The 18,910-nt window shown below is 45.8% G+C and overlaps 1 protein-coding gene across 3 annotated transcripts in view; it reads right to left on the bottom strand.

Annotated features, from left to right (window-relative positions):
- ZNF532 (zinc finger protein 532) overlaps nucleotides 1–18,910 on the bottom strand; it is a 93,650-nt gene that overhangs the window by 8,229 nt on the left and 66,511 nt on the right. For 2 of the 3 annotated variants that reach the window (XM_036245469.1, XM_036245470.1), the window contains exons 7-8: nucleotides 15,709–15,871; nucleotides 11,729–12,010 (exon numbers count right to left, since the gene is read on the bottom strand). In XM_036245469.1, coding sequence (XP_036101362.1) covers nucleotides 11,729–12,010; nucleotides 15,709–15,871 — 445 coding nt within the window. The remainder of the gene's footprint in view (nucleotides 1–11,728; nucleotides 12,011–15,708; nucleotides 15,872–18,910) is intronic. The other variant, XM_036245472.1, reaches the window with a different exon arrangement.

Genomic DNA, 18,910 nt, shown 5'->3' with positions numbered 1-18,910 from the left:
GAAACCAATTTTTATCCATCAAACAAAAATAAAAACAATACTAAGAAAGTGTAAAGTTTACCACTGTTCTATTTTCAAAACTTTAAGGTCATTCCCTTCCTCTGGCTGCGACGTAGGGTAAGCTGATATTAAGGGAACCATGGCCTTGAGGGGGTTTTTATGGTTAACTAAAAACAGAAAATAAGCTTGTTTTCCCACCCAATTATTCAATGTTTTTAAACAGAACTCTTTGAAGAAATAGTGAACTAATATAATAAACTGGCAAGGTCTGAACATTTTTGTAAAACCTTACGTACGGTAAGATATCAAACACTTGGGTACACTTTCTAAACGTCCTCCTAATTCCCAATTTTTGACTCTTTTATCCTCACATACTTTAGGAGAGAAAGCATCAGTCCCTCTTAGCAAATGTCTGAGCTCCCGGACTCAAAATGCCCCTGAAACGCCCTGTTTTCTATGGAGCTTGGTGAATGTGTCTTGGGCTGTCACTGGCTCTGTCACAATCATTCTCCATGCTGATGACTAGTCCCTTCTGTGTCTTGGCTTGAAGGCCTCTTTCTTTGGGAAGAAGTCGGGGAGGGGGGGGAAGGGGGAGTCCCATCTTCACCAATCCAGCTGGCTAGCCACCCACTTCGCCTTTCCCCGAATCCTGCCTCCCGCTCTGCACCAAGGTGCAAAGAGCTTCCTCTTCGGCCACCACACATCCAGACACACCTGCAGATTTAAGATGGAAGGGAACGGAATTATTACAAACCATGCTGACACACACTTTTCAGCTCTATCCTTTTTTTATGAAAAAGGAAAAAGCAACCACATAATTTAAATGTCTCACAGCAGCAACTCCTCCTAATCTAACTCCTAACTCTGGACCTTTCCACTTGGAAATCTGTTCTACAGACAGACCCACACGCGGTACAATCAGTTCTGCTATAACAATGCAACACACATATAACATGTTATAAAGCACTGCACTATGCAAAACCAGTCAATAAAAACTACAGTTTCCATCCAAAATTAAGCTAGGGGCCCTGGTCGGTTTGGTTCAACGGTTAGAACGTTGGCCTGCGGACCAGATAGTCCCAGGTTTGGTTCCCGCTAAGGGCACGTACCTCGGTTGCAGTTTGTCCCCGGCCCCAGTTGGGGTCGTGTGGGTGGCAGCCAGTAGATGTGTTTCTCTCGCATCGATGTTTCTCTCTCTCTCTTCCTTCCTCTCTCCCTCCCGCTCTATCTGAAGATGAATGCAAAAGTGTCCTTGGGTGAGGATAAAAAAACAAAACAAAATTAAGCTAGAAGCATAATACTCAAAAACTGTGTCACTGGCATATTTAATAAAACAGTAGCATGGTTTTATACATGTCAAATGGTTAAGAAATACAAAGATACTACAAAATCAAAACGGCACTTTACCTTGAAAAAGACCTGCAGTGTGCTTGTGGAGGAGGGCAGAGGGCTGAGGTGGTGGTTTTTGTGAAGTGGAAGAAGGGTTATCTGAGTTGGAGGGTCGGAGGAAAGCTGTCACACCAGGCGTGGACTGGTGTGACTCAACACAGGGGAGATGGAGTAGCAGCTGACGTCTGAAGTGTGTGCGTGTTTTGTTTATTCCTACACAATTCCATCCCAGTTTTCTGTGCTCGCCTAAGTGTTTCTCAGGGATGAAATCGCACATGAGCAAACGCAGACTTTGGGTTATGCTACAACTGCCCCCTGATGAGTCAATTGCACTGGAACAAAATTGCGTTTTCGGAGGAAGAGTTATACCAGCACTGATTGCGTATATGAGGCTATTCACTGCAGCACTGTGTACAATGGGGAAAGATCTGGGTCCCTCAAAGGGGAATTGGTCAAACACAGTATATGCCCTCACACAACATTCTTGCCATGTGGCCAAAGAAAAGAATGAAAGACCTCAATGCAACTGGCATGAAAAGAACTGTAACATATACTATATGGAGAAAGAACTGCAAATTACGGTAACAAGCTGTGCTGTGTTAGAATGAGAACGTATGCATAAATGATGATACTTATACAGAGAAACTTCAAGATGCGTAAGAAACCTGGTGATTGCAGGTAGCAAGGGTAACAATGAGGCTTTTCACTGTATCCCTTCATATTGTTTGGATTTTTGAAACATGTGATTATAACACATCTCAAAAAAAATGTTGTTGCCTCAAAAATATTTTAAGTTAGGTTTACCAAAGTATAACTTACAAAATGTAAAATTCACTCTTCTTAATGTTTAATTCTATGAGTTTTGACAAATGGATACAGTTGAGTAACTGCTATCATATACAGAACAATTCCATCACCCCCTAAAATTCCCACATGCCCCTTTATAGTCAACCCGCCTTCCTACACCCAGCTCTGGGCAACCACTGATCAGTTTCTATCCTACACATTTGCTCTTCCACTTAAGCCAATGGAGCCATATGGTATTAGCAGGTGTGCTGTTGAGTCTGGCTTCTTCCACTGGGCACATACACCTGCAGTTTACCCACGCGGCTGAATGTGTCCGGTGTCCCTCCCTTGTCACTGTGGAGTGGTACTCACGGTACGGACACACTCCAGTCTGTTTATCCATTTATGAGGTGAAGGACGTCTAGGTTGTTTCCAATTTGGGGAAATTGTGAATTAAAATCGCTACAGACATTCTCCTACAGGTTCTGGTGTGAACACACGACTGTACTTCTCCTGGGTAGACACCGAGGAGTGGGGTTACTGAGCCCTACAGTGAACTAAGAAGAAACCCTCACAGTTTCCTGGACTGGCTGTGCTGTGCCCACCCACCAGCCATGGACCAGGGCTCCAGCCGCTCGGCAGCCTATCCGCCAGGTGGTGTTGCCACTGTAGTTCATTGTAGTCGTTGCACAGGGCAGTCAGTGGTGTCTCATCGTGCTTTTAATGTGCATTTCTCGAATGACTAATAGTACGAAGGTAAAAATAATTCGATTAACAGATGAAACACCTACTATAGTATACCTCTCCCTCTAAAGAAAAACCCTGAGCTCTACAAATTTGGGTTTTTCTTAGATTTTTATTTCAGGCAGAATTGCATTCCCCTGTGATCTCACTGAAAACAGAAGCGGTGAAACGTCATCTCTGCATCCCTGGCCTTCGGCATAGAGAAAACACTCCGGCAGTTCTCGTGAGTCAACGAATACAGAAAAGAGTCACTGAACACCGTTATCTACTGGAATAACATGAGCAGGTTCTTCAGAGTAATCCGGGAGTAACAAATTTAGGATAAAGTGTTGGACACAGAAAACACTGCTTAGATTTTGGAAAAAGGGTGAGCCATGGGCATGTTCCAATACTGATAAGAACCTACAAAAGATACTGAGGACAAAGGCAAGAAAGAGTCAGTGAGCAGGGAGGGACTCAGACAGAAGGAAGCAGCAGTCCTCTGCGTGGCCGGAGATAAGGCGCCATCCACTGACAGGTGCCGTGGGTATTATGGTCAGTGGTGGGCGGGTGAAGAGGGACCAGGAAATTGAAGGAATTCCTGCCAGCAGCCTCCATTTTCCAGTGAAGAATATAAGGTATCTAGACAAGGCAGCCCTTGTTTCCTTTCTCTCATCTCTTCCAGTGATAAAAATATCAAACACTTATTGCAAAATAAAAGAGCGAATAAAGACTGCTTCTAATCTCACCAGCTGAAGTCAATTTTCTAGCTATAGATCCTTCCCATTTCTTTTCTGAACAGACGTTTATGTGTATTTGAGTCTATATTACACATAGTGCTTTGTATCATGATTTTTCTCACTTGTAAAACACACACAGCTACAAGTTTTGATGTTTCTACATTCTTCTCAATGCCTGTATACTATTCCACTCTATAAATGAACCATAATTCGAATGTTTTTCTATTAACGATTTAGATTGTTTCAGCTTTTCAGTAATTATAGATACAAGTTCCAAAAGTCAACCAATTGTTTCCTTTGTGTACATTTCTATAAGTAGTCTTTCTACTCTGGAAGTTGTGAAACGTTACTGCTCTTTGAAGCTTCCTGCAAACCTGCCCATGGGGAGGACCCCCTGTAAGCTGGAGTTTGCCCCCCTCGAGTCTTCCACCCCGATCGCCATCCCCAGCTCTGCCGGAGTGATGACTCCCAGCACCCTGCACTTTCTTCTCGGTGCCTAGTGATGTGGACATCTGTCCAGACATTCCTGAACCCCTTGTATGTCCGCAGGGCCCTGCCCAATCATATGCTTTCTGCAGTTTTCTATGGAGTGCGGGCGGGAAGAATAGCAGGTGAGGAGGTCAGAGAGCAGATGGTCCGGCCTTGTGAACCATGGTGAGGGCGCTGGGTCATCCATGGGTGTGATGAGAGGACACTAAAGGGTCTGAGCAGAGGAGCAGTACTATGATCAACACATTTTCATGGGTCACTCTGGCTGCCAAGCGTGAAGGCAGGGACCCAGTGCAGATGAGGGGCAGACACCGTGTGCCCTGGGCTTGAAGAGTCAAGGTGATGATAAATGGTTGGACTCCATAAACCTCTCAAATGCAGAGAGCTAGTAGCATTTGTGGGTGGGCTGGAGGGGGGAACAAAGGAGAGAAAAAAGAGGATCAAGGTCACTCCAAATCCTCTGGCCTGAGCACCTGGTAGAAGAGGTTACCAGTTACTAACCGGGAAAGTGGGGAGGAACGGGTTTAAGGGAGGAGAGGAAGTTAAGTTTGCGAGGCCCACTGGAGCTCTTCTAGGAGAGGAACTGAACAGGTGGCATCCTGGCGAAGCCGCCAGAATCGTGACATGACACTCAGAAAGCCTGCCGGGGTGTCGTGGGGTCACCACGGGCATAAGCCAGCCTGGGACCTCAGCATCTACCCCCACTGACCAGTGGTGCCAACGTAAGAGGTCCCAGGGTCCTGCTACACGAACCTAAACAGACCCATGGCCCTTCTGTCCTACCATTCACTCACTAAAGGCCTCACGCAGTCCATCCTGGTGACTCATGGCCCTCCCTCAGTTCACAACGGGAAAGAGGTGACGGGTGCCGTGGCCGTGTGCTACCCCAGTGCGCCGACTCTAAGAAGTCAGCATTCAGAGATCACGTGAGCATGGAAAAAAAAACCTGTGTTGCCCAATTCTTCCAGGTCTGGTTCAGTTTCATTCCCCTTCTACTTACAGAGCTTGTCCTGTCCTCTGAGCCTCCGTGGCTCCTGAAATGTGGGCCCACAGAACGGTGTCACATGATTTCTCTAATATTTCTGTTCTTACAGAATCCCGTCCTCAAAGAGGGACCAAGTGGAAGGAATATATAGAATGGTTTTCTGGTAATGTGACTCTTAATACAATCCTTTTGCCCTTCTTAATTAAAAAGCAATCTAAAAAATGTCACTGGGAAGAACCGTTTTCCTACGATCTCTATTTTATAAAAGGACAAATACTGCTATAGAATAAAAAATTGAAATATACTGTCTGAAGACTTGTTATTTCCACAAATCCAGACAAAGGAACCAGTTGGTCCTTTTAAAGATAATCAGTTTTATCAGCTGAGCTGTAAAAAATCTGTTAGTAAACTTTAAAAAGTAAGCAAGCACAAATACAAAAATAAGCTTAAAACGGACTGACGGCAGTTATTTTCTCGTTAGTCCTGGTCCCGCGTGATCTATTGATTTTCCAGCTAAGTAAACCCTATTAATGAAGTGCTGCTGGTCGGCAGGCATCATCGACCACCAGATCGGAAGGTGTGAAAACATGAGACACCTCGACAGTTGCCGGGAAGCCGGCCTGGGCCACCGTGAGAACCGGCCGCCAGACAGCTGTGGCTCATCTGTGTTTCTTGCTTGCTGTTGATTCCAGTTTTATAATTGCTTGGCTGCGAGTGGACAGAGAAGACTGCCCCTTTCTTCCATGACAACCATCCAGCTGTCTCTGCAGCACCTAGTGGCATCTATGTGTACCTGGCTCCAGGCTCACCCCAGGCTCCGGCTCCTCTCCCGCCAAACAGGAGTTTGGTCACACTCATAACTTGGGGTGACTGCTGAAAACCCACACCCCAATCCCGAGACAGGGGGAGGCCTCTGGGTTCCAAGGCGGCCTTTGGCACGAGCATCACATTCTGGAAAAGGCCTGCAGTCCTTCTGGGTCTGAGGTTTTCCCAGCTGTGAGCTGAGTGGGAATTCGTGACCTCTCGGTTACCTTCCAATGCTGTCAATGTTATGATTCCTTATTAAGTCAGCCACGGCCGGAATGGCCTTTCATTTCCTTTGACGTCCCCACTTGTGGCATGCAAAATTATTGTCTGGTTGTGGGGGCTTTGAGGTAATATCAAGTTACAGGCACAATCATGTGCTAAATTCTTAAAATCTAAAAACCTGGTCTGCCAGTTGCATTCAGGAACCTATTCTCCTAAAGAAATTACAAATTCATGCCGCATTCCTGGGCAAGCCCATAAAAGCCTACCTGCGTAACAGCAGCCCCGCAGGACTGGACCGCACCCTCTCCTGACGGGACTCCAGCGCCATGCGCTGCAGAAGCCTAGTCCCACAGCAATCTGGGTTCTTAGAGTCATAAAAGCAGCTCCTTTCCCCTCCTCCCTCAGCCCCCGCGGATCTAGACTCTGCTGGCCCAGGCAAGGAGGGAACGGGGCACAGACAGGGGCTGAGGTTTGACAGGTACCAGGGGAGGGGCTTGGAGGGCATCAGTCTGGATCCGGGGTAGGAGCCAGGCCCATGACAGCCACGGGGCCATGGAAGCAGAGAGAAGGAAAACTGCGTCTGTGACAGGGAGGGAAGTCAGTCCCTGGCTGCAGGCGATGTTTTTAATAAGAATGTTCTTAAGCCAGCAAGGCCTGAGCAGACAGAGACGGGGGCCAAGTCTCCTATTTCCCCTGTCTGGCTCCCCAGCACCAGGGGAGTCTGCACCTCCAGAGGCGGAGACCCAGGGAACAAGTGCGTTCAGCAGGCTCCCAAAGGCCAGCAGCCCCGATGGGCGGCACACCTGCGGCGACAGCCTGTGTGTCTGCAAACATGCCCGTCGCCATGGGCAGCAGCACCGGCTCTAACCAGCCACTGCTCACTCTCCCAGGAGGGCCGATTCGCAGTGCCACGGGAGCTGTAACCCAAGTGCCAAGGCACAGCTTGCTATCTGCAGCGCCAGCACGCTAACTGATTTTCTAATACCTGTGCCGACCCAGTCCCTTCGGGCTGGTCATTCTGGCCAGAGGCTCCCATGTGCCAGGTGGCAAGGTAAAAGTGAAGGTGCCCTCTTTGGTTACAAAAAGGAGTGGGTGTCACTGGCTACACTGCAGGTTTGAAAAAGCCTAGCTGACCAGCACTTCACTTGGTTCACTCCGAAGTACTGACTGAGAACGAAGAGCGTCTGGAGTCAGGTAGGGAGAGCCCCTTGTCCCAGGAAGCCCACTCCAGCTACAATCCAGCCAGTCAAACATGAGCGCCCATTACTCCACAGGAAGAGGTACACGATCAACTAATGACATCGAAGCACTATTAACTACACCTGCAACTCACTCCAGTAAGGCGGTAGGTCCCAGGGAGGGACATAAGACGGTTCCACTCAACATTCTCCATACTACACACACACACTTGTTCGTTTCATAATGGCACAAACAACTTTAACCAAGACTGACCATAACCTTAACCAATCGAAGTGATGATGCATGGAAAGTTATGTATTTGCTAACTGTCCCAAGTCCATACAGAAAGATTCGATGAGATTAAAAGGAAGCAATTTTTGAAATACCCGAGCTTCTCTGCTCTGCAAAGCGTGGACTATTCAGCATAGCATCGGAGGAGCCTGGACTGAATCCCTCGTCTGTGGGGTAATCAATTCCGGAGCCTTTCCTAAGCTTCCTTTCCTTGTCTGTACAAAGAGCATCTACTTCATGAGACTGACTGAAGGATAAATGAGATAACAAACAATGCATGCCACGCGACAGGCCCTCCGTCAGTGTTAGCCACCTGCCATCAGCGTCATCATCACCCCCTACCTTCCAATTTGAGCACAAGTGACCAAAATCACCCATCAAGTGCACCTTTGCAGTTCACTGTTCAAAACATTTATGCAATGTCACAACAGAGATGCTTCACTGGGTAACTCAGTAAAATCAGATCTTTCCAACATCTTCTCGCCTGCTGATGTAAACAACTAGGCTCTCCTGAGACATTTAGCCGAGCACACTTTTCAAATCTCTTCCTCGTGTATAGCCTGTTTCATATTTCTACCTCATCTTAAATCCAAAAGGACTGGAGACTGCCATCACCACACACACAGTTCCCTGGTCCCAGCACCTATAGCACAGGACACTGTGCAGTCACTGAAGCATGGATGACCCCCACTTTAAAGAAGAGGAAGTTACGTCTAAGAGGGGTTAGATGTCTTCCAAATCAGCACCCATTCCTGATCCACTAATTCAAGAAATATTTATATCCGCTCACTGTGAGCTACGGAGAGAAGCCCCAGAGACTTAAGGGTGGGACCTGAACAGAGGAAAGTGTCTGATGCAAGAGGCACCCTGCACATGGCGGCAAGTATGTAGTAGGGAGCTCACGCGGCCGTGGGGAATGCAGGAAGAGGACTTGGTTCCGTCTGAGGGGAGCAAGAAAGGCTTTCCTGATGAGTTGGTGTCCACGTGAGACCTAAAGGGTAAAGAGAACTTAGCTAGAGAAAGAGGCAGATCAGAGATTCTGCACATCAAAGTTAAATGGATGAACTAAAGGGTATTAAGTGAATGGATGGGGAGAGCGCTGGATGGACGGAAGGAAACACCAGTCACGCTGGACACCGAGCCCTGCCTGCAGAGGTGTGGGGACAGGTGGGGGCAGGTGGTTGAGGGGTGGAGGTTCTTTGTTGGGCAGACTTAAAGCTTCTGTGAATGATCCACGAAGCTGAAACGCTTGATAAGCGGTTGGAACCCAGGGGCTGGAATGCAGGTAAGAAACCACAGCTGGAAACAGAGACTTGGAAGTTATCTGCACATTTACGTGAGAAGAGAAGCTAAGTAACTGAAATTCCCCGGAGAGAGACAGTTAAATGTTTCCCGGACAGAAACCATGAGGAAACCCAGGAGAGCGTGGTGTTCAACACTTAGGGTAGAAAAAGCTTTTAGGAAGAACTGCCAGTTGTGTGAATTAGCGCAGCAGAGTCAATCGAGGTCAAGTCCAAAAAATGTCCACTGGACTCAACAATGAGGTCACAGGTGAAGCAAGCTTGTTGACAAAGATGAAGCCAAACCCCAAAGGGGAACATGGGCGTGGACAAGCACTTGCTTGGCTGTCTGAAAGGAAGAGAAAAGACAGAGTGCAAAAGACCCGGGGTCTGGGGTGTATGCAGAGAGATGACAAGTGTTCTGAGAGCAGGGAAGAGCAAAGAATGGGAAGAGATCCAGTGTGTGTGCAGGCGGGATGCGTGGACGTGGAGGGCGCCAGTCTGGCTCAGCATGGCACAGCTCACGCGCTGGCGTCTGACTCACGTCCCACCAACCGTCTTTTCAGTTCGCCGTTATAAAGACATTCCTTCCCGCCCCAAACGCCTTGAGTTCTTTCAGGAGGCTGCATGAACTGAACCGAAACTGTAATCTAATCTGATGTGCTTTATTCCAAAAGGCAGGGTCCCAACTTCTTCAAAGCTAATCCTAAAATCCTACTAAGCCAGACATTTCCTCTGTGATGAATGGCTGCATCTAACATGAGTATCCACATGCGCACGGCTCGCTGGCGCACAAGTCCGGGTCAGGGCGGGCTCCGTGCTGCTGTCCAAAGCAAATAGTTTAATTAGGTGTTAAATTTTATCTTATAGGCTAGATCCAGTAATGGTCAGATGTGCAAGATAAAGACAGGTTAGGGGGGGAAATAAAGACACAGAAAGAATTCTGAAATGTTCTAAGATGGTTCAAGAAGTCTCAAATGTACAAGAGATGCAAAGATTGGACTGCGAGGTCATTGAGATCTGCTCCCGTTTTAACATTTGTGAAACCTGGTTTGGGTGCGAAGAAAAGACTTCTAGAATCATGGACGCATCAGGCTCTGAAAGAACGACTGGTATTTACATAGAAGGCTCACTGACCCTTAGCAACTACCCAGTACTTACAACACGTGTTGTCCGGCGCTGTGGCCTACTTAGGAAGCCTGGCATTGAGATGCTGAGATAAGCAATGGGCTTCTAAAGCCATACACATTCCATAAGCGACTGGTTCTTATAGGAAGAGATACTGAATTAAGTACAGTTAGACCAAATGCAATAAGAACATCTTTCTGCAACGTGATCACTGTGATTGATATGCTAGAACCGTAGCTTCACAAGCAGTTCAAAGAAACGATGTCAACAAATTATATTACAAAGCAATGCTTAAAGCACTTAATGTAAAAGGAATCTAGTATACACTAATTACAAACCAATTCTTACGCACTCTTTACCCCAGGTTCCCCAAGGTCAACTATGTGGTTTTATTGGCTTAAGTTAAAGCAATCAAATAGTTTCTTTACACTGTAATGTCTCTGGAGCCACTAATCAATCTCAGCATCTCCACAGTGGGACAAGCTGAAATTACATGCCTTGGGGCATGATACAAAAAGAATACAGCATCTATGATGTATTCCTATCTAAACAATTCAACCCGAATCTAATCAAACTTCTAGAAACTATGGGATAAAAAGAAACAAGTTAAACAATGTCAAAAGGAAGCCATTACCCAAATCTAGAAACTCGGGGGACATATACCCAATTTTTCCATCAGCTCAATAGCACATTAAAAAATAAAATAAAATTGCGCCCTGGCCGGTTTGGCTCAGCGGTTAGAGCGTCGACCTGCGGTCCAGAGAGACCCAGGTTCGGTTCCCGCTAAGGGCATGTACCTCAGTTGCAGTCTGTCCCCGGCCCTGGTTGGTTGTGCGGGTGGTAGCCACTCGATGTGTCCCTTTCACGTCAATGTTTCTCTCTCTCTCTGTTCCTCTCTCTCCCTCCCACTCTACCTGAACAAAAAAATGGAAAAATGTCCTCGGTGAGGATGATAAAAATAAATAAATAAATAAAATAAAATAAAATAAAATTGCTATAGAATAAGAGAGATTTAAGTTTACAACAACCAAATGTAATACAGACTGTCTCTGGATCCTGACCAGAACAAATCAACTTTGAGAAAAATCATAATATTAAAAAATAATCTTGCTAGTTTATTAAATCTAATAATAAACATTTCAAAAATTTCCTTATTAACTGGAGATGTGTACTTATTTTAAAAAGAGAAAGAATATTCATATTGCAACTCAGATTTTTCAGTGATTTTGTTATAGAGCTTCTCCTAGATACTTGAAGAATGAGGTCCCTCTTGCCACTACCAAACTCAGAAAATAATCACATAAGTCATACAATGCTACTAGCAGTTTTCAAAACATTCACTTTCTTTCCCTCCTGCTTTCTTCCATATTTGTCATAGGGCTAAGAGGTAAATTCAGACATTTTTAACTTTGGTTCACCTTTGTTCTCAGTTCCCTCACGAATGTGGCAGATAAATCACCACCAGCCTTGGGGTGTAAAAGTAAAGGCAATTATTAGCAAAATCACAGAACATGATAGGAAGGACTTGGAAATGTCCATTTTATAGATAAAGAAACTGAGGCTCAAAGACACTGAGTGATGTCTGAGGTCACCCTACTACTTACGGACAGAGCCAAGCCAAGAACCCGAGTCCTGGAGGCCTGTCCGTCCAGCAGGCGGGCTTCCTTACACCAAGCCGGGCTGGGTGGGGGCGGGGCGCTCACGCATACCTTCCCGTGCTCCTTCCTCACGTGGGAAATGTACACATCCCTCTGCGTGAACAGGCGGTCACACTCCCAACACGTCCACCCGGGACTGGCCACTTTCTTGGGCTCCATCGACTTCTTCACAGGAGATGGAGATTTCTTTTCCAATTTCTCTTTCCCGTTCATGGATCTGGTGTCTTCTTTGTTTTGATTTGCTGAATTCTGAGTTGTAGGCTTAATGCTCAAAGGCAAGTGTATACCCAGGTTTGGAGGCCCTTCGATGCTTTTCAACGTTCCATGCATAGACTATGTCATAAAGAGAGAAGAGATATCTATCACAAATCACACCACTAAAAGAGAGCACACGGGGACTATCGCAATGCATAAGACATTTACATATGATTTTACATTCATTCAGAAATACCTAATATGTCAAGAAGAAAACCTAAGCAAAATATAGGCTTTAAAAAGACAAGGTAGTATGTGTCTATCACCTAGATATGCATTTCTAGTTCCAAATTATTTTTGAAAACATATCTGCTTGTGCCGTTTTAAAACTCTGTAAAGAAAGACTTCTGTGCTGAACCCAGACTGTTCCTGACACTCCAGTATACCCAGTGGTCGTATCCACCATAGACCATCTCTGGGGAAGGATGTTTTACTTTCACATATTGTTAGGTGCTCAAGACCCTTAGCTAACCAACTTCAACAAACACCGAAGGCCAATGCGCACACAGCAAGCCCTTCTCCCTCCCTTTCATGTTCTTGGAACACATGTAACAGTTTGGGGTTTTGCTGAGGTTGGGGGGGGGGTAATTTTAATCTCATTACACTCTATCTGAATCCACCCTTTCTTACTAATAGCACCCAGACTTGTGAACAGTGCACAGTAGACACTCAAAAAGCCTTTTTAAACTGCTTACCTATTTATCCTCATTAACCTCAACAGCTATCCTCAACTTAAACGCTCAGGATTTCAAATTCTACTGGGGTAAAACAAGTGGGCTTAATTCTCAAGACCGGCTCATGCTGGCTTTTGTTTTGTTAGTGTTCTAGAAGCAGGAAGCCAAAAAAACAAGGAAGCAAATCAGCCTGGGCCTCAATGTACAATGATCTCTGGCCTTCTCCTCTTCCCAGTGTTCAGGCTGTTGGAGTTCAGGCTACAGCTGCAGCCCGAGTTCTAAGGTGTGTCGCAGGCAGGTATCCCAGGGCGGGCTGTGCTGTAAAGACCCGGCTCCAACTTCCTCCCGAGAGCTGGAGTGAGAAGCGGTTCCTTCAGCGTCCGCTCCAGCTCCCGTTCTCCAGGTCTTCTCTACACAGCACCAAGCAGCAGCCAACCTTCTTCAATACGGTCTTACCCGGAGCGGGGGTGGGGGTGTCATTTTCTCACGAGCAGAGGTTACAGGTCCACCTGTCAAAGGGGCCGGGGCTGCGTGTCCACTGTTCTTTGCAAAGAGAAACCTGGGGTGGGATGTAATGTCTGGGCACCGAACACTGCTTTGCTTCCTTTCCACCACGCAGGGCAGAGGCTCCAGCGTCTTTCAAAACAGAAGCCATATTTTTGTACTGTTTACCATTTAACCCCCCCCAACTAAATCCAAGATTTTCCAAAAAGCTTTCCCTAAGTTTCTAGGCAAATGCATTTTTACTAAGAAGTTGAAGAAAGAGCCAAGTATTAAAGTATTCTTTTACAAAATAACCTTGGCGTGCTATAGAAATTACTAGAAAAGCAGCAAAAAATGTCTCCCATAACAAGAGAGCAACGGAATGTGTGCAAGGCTGAGAATGTCTCACTTACATATTTTATTTTCACACTGTAAGTAGAAATAAGATTATTTATTTAAAACAAAATTTTTAATAACAGAAATACAACTGAATCCTCTCAGAGTTGATTTTTCCTTAGTCCCGGCAGCAATAAAGCACTTGAATGAGTGTCACTGAAAAGTCGACTTTAAAATGTGAATGCCAACATGGAGGGGCCTACAGTGAGAGCATCTGCGACATGAACCGATGAGACTGGGCAGAGACCGGCCTTTAAATGAATGTGGAGGAAGACTGTTCCTGGGTTCTTCCTCTGAATCCCTTCCTCATGGCAGACTGAACGGGACAGGCAATGTAAACACATTCACACGAGCTGGGCACAGATCTTAACAGTAACCAAAACAGGTGCCCCTAAAACTTGATCTTCGTTCTCATCCACCCCAAGCACAGAAAGGCAGGGTAGTATTTGGCAGGATAATATTTTAAATGAGAACAATGTTGAAATGAGAACATGAGTGGGTCTTCATTCCCACTAGTTCGTATCGTGCCCCATAAAGGTTCGGATGCATGAAAACAATTCTCTCCTCCTTGTGGCCGTAAGATTTTGCCATTCTTCTTCAGTCTCTGCTTCTCAGAACCCAGGACTCCCCCAAACTCACCAGGAGCACAAGGAGGACCCTGAGCACAGAGGCGATGACCTACTTCCAGATGTGAACATGGGGTCCAGAAAGCCAACACCTGTAAAGCCTCTTAAGGAGCAACTTTTTTTCGTGCTCCCCTCCCCCATATAGTAAATTAAAATATTTGAGTCTAATTCCCATGTCCCTACATTTTTATTAGCAGTATTTTCATTTTCCCTGATCATTAAATATTTATTGTCGAGACAGTTTTGTAATTTTAGCAAAAACCTTTAAAATGTCTGAGGCGGACTGTACTGCACTTAAAGTGAGAACGACGAAACGCGCGGCCGCCGTGCACTGCACGGGCCTCAGGCTGTCCCACCGCCACAGCTCGCCTGGCCCACGTCGACCCTGAGACCCGGAGGCCTCTGTGCCGGGCACTGTGCCAGGAGAGCTCCCTACACGCACACAGGAAAGCCAAGCCTGGCTAGTCCATTCATTCACACTGATTCACACTTGATTTGCTCTTTAAACTGACCTTTTTTGTGTCATGTATTAAAACTGAAAAAAATGAAAGAGAGAGACTGAATTTATAATAATATTGAATCTGTTGTTTCTCTTTTTAAAAAGTTAAATCAGCCTGGCTGGTGTGGCTCAGTGGATTGAGCGTCGACCCACGGACTGAGAGGTTCCCTTTCGATTCCCGGTCAGGGGGCACATGCCCGGGCTCAGTCTCCAGTGGGGGGCGTGCAGGAGGCAGCCGATGGATGCTTCTCTCTCACATGGATGTTTCTATTGCTCTCTCCCTTCCTCTCTGTCTAAAAAAAAAAAAGAAAAAAAATCAATGAAAACATACTGAAAAAATAATAAAATTTCTTTAAATTACAGTTAAATCACTTTAGTCTCTGACAGCACAGGGATAGTCTCTCCTAATCACACCGTATAAAAGTGATTGGCCTGCCACAGTGGACAGCTAAAGGCTAGAACTAAACTCAGTCCTTAGTGACTTAAAAGGTCATAAAGATTTAAGGGGTAGGAGAGTTAGGTGTCCAAACTGGACATTTTATTCATTTCATTAGCAACACCCACCAGGTGTGCTGAGTCCTGGACATTTCAGTCAACTGACATGCAACCCTGATAGAAGGAAAACGACGACTAAAAGATCCAGGGGCATCAGTTACAATGCAAACTATTTAATTTCAAGGGAAAACCATTTTTCTAAATACACCAATATGTATACAAATTAGAGGTTTTGTTAGCATCCCTGTCTATTTCTAAATCCTATACACCCCAAGCTTCCAAAAAAGTAAACTTCATAGTCATCCTTTTCACCTGTAGAAAAAGAGAACCTTAACACTCTGTTACGCTCTTAAAATCAGTGCACACATCTGTTTCTTTGTGATGATCCTCCATGGTTTGCAGACCAGGGCCCAGGAATAAAAAGCATCCCTCAGTCAAGTACACATGACGACAGTATGTTGTAAATTGCTCATTCCCATCGACCAGCATCCAGCCCTTCCCTCGACAGCCCACATGCTTTATTCTATCTGCTGCTCAGCCTTGATTTATCACCAATGCACGGATCTGGGATTCATTTAAAAGACATGAGAGAGGCGCACACACCTTGATATGGTCCATCATGAGTTGCTTCTGTGCATATAAAAGAGAACAGTCTGGACACTTGAACACAGACACCTTCTGGTTTTCGATGTGTTGGTCAAAGTGGCGATACAACAGGGTTTGCAGGGTAAATACGGTGTCGCACATGGAACACTTATATATTATTCTAAAACAGAGAAGTGCATGGACATGTCAGTCAGCCCGCATCGCTTGAGCCAAAGGAACTTTTCATCTCAAGAATTCAGGAGGCAGAAGCAATGAAAATACATAAACACGGTAAGAAGAACAAAACAGTTTAGCTTTGAAACAAACTCTGGAAGGCAACTGGCATCACTCAAGTACAGATCAATCTTAACATTTTGGGCAAAGATTTCAGCACATTTGTTTAGAAGTCTAGATGAATGACCGTTTTACGACTTACAGATCTACAACAGACATGTGTTTTAGAAGGTCTCCACTTGTTAGTGACTTTAACACCGAGCAAAAGCACCCTTGATGCTTTGTTCTTATTTTTGAGATTTTTTTAAATTTTTATTCTTTTAAGATCAGACAAGGAACAGGGCTCAACGGTGATGCCCTGTCCTAAAAAAGATTTCGATGAATGAACTCAGTAGACCCACTCCCGTAACAGCACAGGCTGTCACTTGTTCCCAGTTTTCTCTTGGACTTAGTAGCAATTTTACACTTGAATGTTGACATGCTGTTCTTAAAACAGAAAGCCCCACAGAAAAGAAAATCCACACCTCAACACCTTGAATGTATGTACACTGTGCTGTAACTGGCTTAAAATATACACTGTCCACGACAAGCCATTTCCGTACCTAACACGTTACCTACTAGCAAGCAGCCTCCTTAATTCAATTCTGCAGCGCTCACCTCCAGAACATAATCCCTTCCATCCATCAACACCTGTCACCGAGGCCCCTAGACTCCCTGTTACAACCTTCGCCGCCACTGAATTTGACAGGTCACCTGTGAACACCTCTGCCCATAGTAGGTCACCCTTTCTTCCACTGTTCCAGGTCGTCCTGGTCCCTCGGGGAGGCCCTGGAAGACCTCTGTCTCCTTTGGAGAACGATGAGAATAGCACAAAGAATCCTAGGGAGCAGCTTAGGAAAACGGCAGAGAAACGGTGAGTGGAGACCGAGTCTGAGATGGAAAAGGGAACACTGAGGTTTCATTCGGCGTTTCAGCAGCAAAGCTGAAGACAGGAAGGCCTCTTGCATCCTGCCTTTCCTCTCGGGGCCTCTTCAAGAGAGCGGTTCTCCTGTGCCCGCAAACCTCACTTTGCATTTCTCTGTCCCTAAACTACAGATTTAACTTTTTCCTTTCTTTTCCTATAAGATTTATAAATTTAGCCCTGGCCGGTTTGGCTCAGCGGTTAGAGCGTCGACCTGTGGTCCAGAGAGACCCAGGTTCGGTTCCCGCTAAGGGTGCGTGCCTCGGTTGCAGTTTGTCCCCGGCCCTGGTTGGTCGGGAGGGTGGCAACCACTCCATGTGTCCCTTTCGCGTCGATGTTTCTCTCTCACTCTCTCCCTCCCACTCTATCTGAACAAAATATGGGAAAGTGTCCTCAGGTGAGGATTAAAAAAAAAAAATTTATAAATGTAATTGGAGTGAGTGAAACGTTTTTACAAGGTCTTGACACGTGAGTTTGGCAGAGCACAAGCACCCTTGATTGGGGCGGGGCATTTTCGAGGATCAGACATAACTTCCCCAGACGGCTGCAAGGTGGCACACTAATGTGTCATCATTCACGTCACTAAATGGGACAAAGATGTCCATCTCCTGTTTGAAATAGCTTAGATTTTTTTTTTTTAATCCTCACCCAAGGATATTTTTCTATTTATTTTCAGGTAGAGAGAGAGGGAGAGAAAGGGAGAGAAACACTGATGTGAAAGGGACACACCGACTGCTTGCCTCTCGCCATGACCCCAACCAGGGCTGGGGACGAACCACAACTGAGGCACGTGCCCTTGGCCGGAATTGAACCCACGACTCATTGGTCCACAGGCCAACACTCTACTGCTAAGCCAAACCAGCCAGGGCAATAGCTTAGATTTTTAAACAGTCCTGTAACAAAAAAACAAAGCCCTGGCCAGTTTGGCTCAGCGGTTAGAGCATTGGCCTATGGTCCCTAGAGACCCGGGTTCCATTCCCACTAAGGGCGCTTACTTCGGTTGCAGTTTGTCCCCGGCCCTGGTTGGGTCGTGCAGGTGGCAACCACTCGATGTGTCCCTTTCACGTTGATGTTTCTCTCTCTCTTCCTCCCACTCTATCTGAATAACAACAACAACAAAAACAGTCCCGTACCATAAGTAGTTAAATAAGAGCAACTGTGTAAAACATTTTTTAATTTTGTTGCAGACATATATGGATGATAGAGGAAAAGTTTCATAAAAATTAAAACAGGCCCTGGCCAGTTTGGCTCAGCGGTTAGAGCGTCGGCCTGCGGTCCAGAGAGACCCGGGTTCGGGTCCCGCTAAGGGCACGTACCTCGGTTGCAGTTTGTCCCCGGCCCTGGTTGGTCGTGCGGGTGGCAGCCACTAGATGTGTCCCTTTCACATCGATGTTTCTCTCTCTCTCTCTCCCTCCTGCTCTATCTGAACAAAGAATGAAAAAGTGTCCTCGGGTGAAGATAAAAAAAAAAAAATTTTTTTAAAACAGCAAGTAACAAGATAGTATTATGATATGATCTCATTTTTTAAGGGGCATAGAAAAGAAACAGAAAGCATGTATCTGTCATCTCTGCTGGATTGCAAAATTCATATTCAATTCATTGTTTTGCTGGTCTCTATTTCCTGCTTTTTCTTAATTAGCCCATAGCAATAAGGGGGAAAAAATTGCCTGAAGCAAAGAAGTAAGATTACTAGGAAGGGTAAGAATTTTCTCAGGATTCTGTTCTTACTTTTTCAGAAATTATTCCATGAGAAATGGCTCGCTTTATTCGCGCTCCATTCCTCTGGAGTTGGGTTTTGCTCGGTTTGTTGCCTTCTACTTAACAGCAAGGAAAGTATAAAACAGCAGGCACAGCCCTGGCCAGTTTGGCTCAGCGGTTGGAGCGTTGGCCTGTGGACCAGAGAGAGTCCCGGGTTCAGTTCCCACTAGGGGCACGTACCAAAAAACAAAAACACAGCAGGGACTGTCATTCAGGCCATTTCGGAGGAATGGGCTGCTGGTGTAGTGTCAGAATTCTGCCCTGCAA

This window comes from Molossus molossus, unplaced genomic scaffold (assembly GCF_014108415.1).
Source record: "Molossus molossus isolate mMolMol1 unplaced genomic scaffold, mMolMol1.p scaffold_m16_p_6, whole genome shotgun sequence".
NCBI classification, from domain to species: domain Eukaryota; kingdom Metazoa; phylum Chordata; class Mammalia; order Chiroptera; family Molossidae; genus Molossus; species Molossus molossus.
Note: the sequence above shows the minus strand (reverse complement) of the source record. Positions and strands in the feature narration are given on the sequence as shown.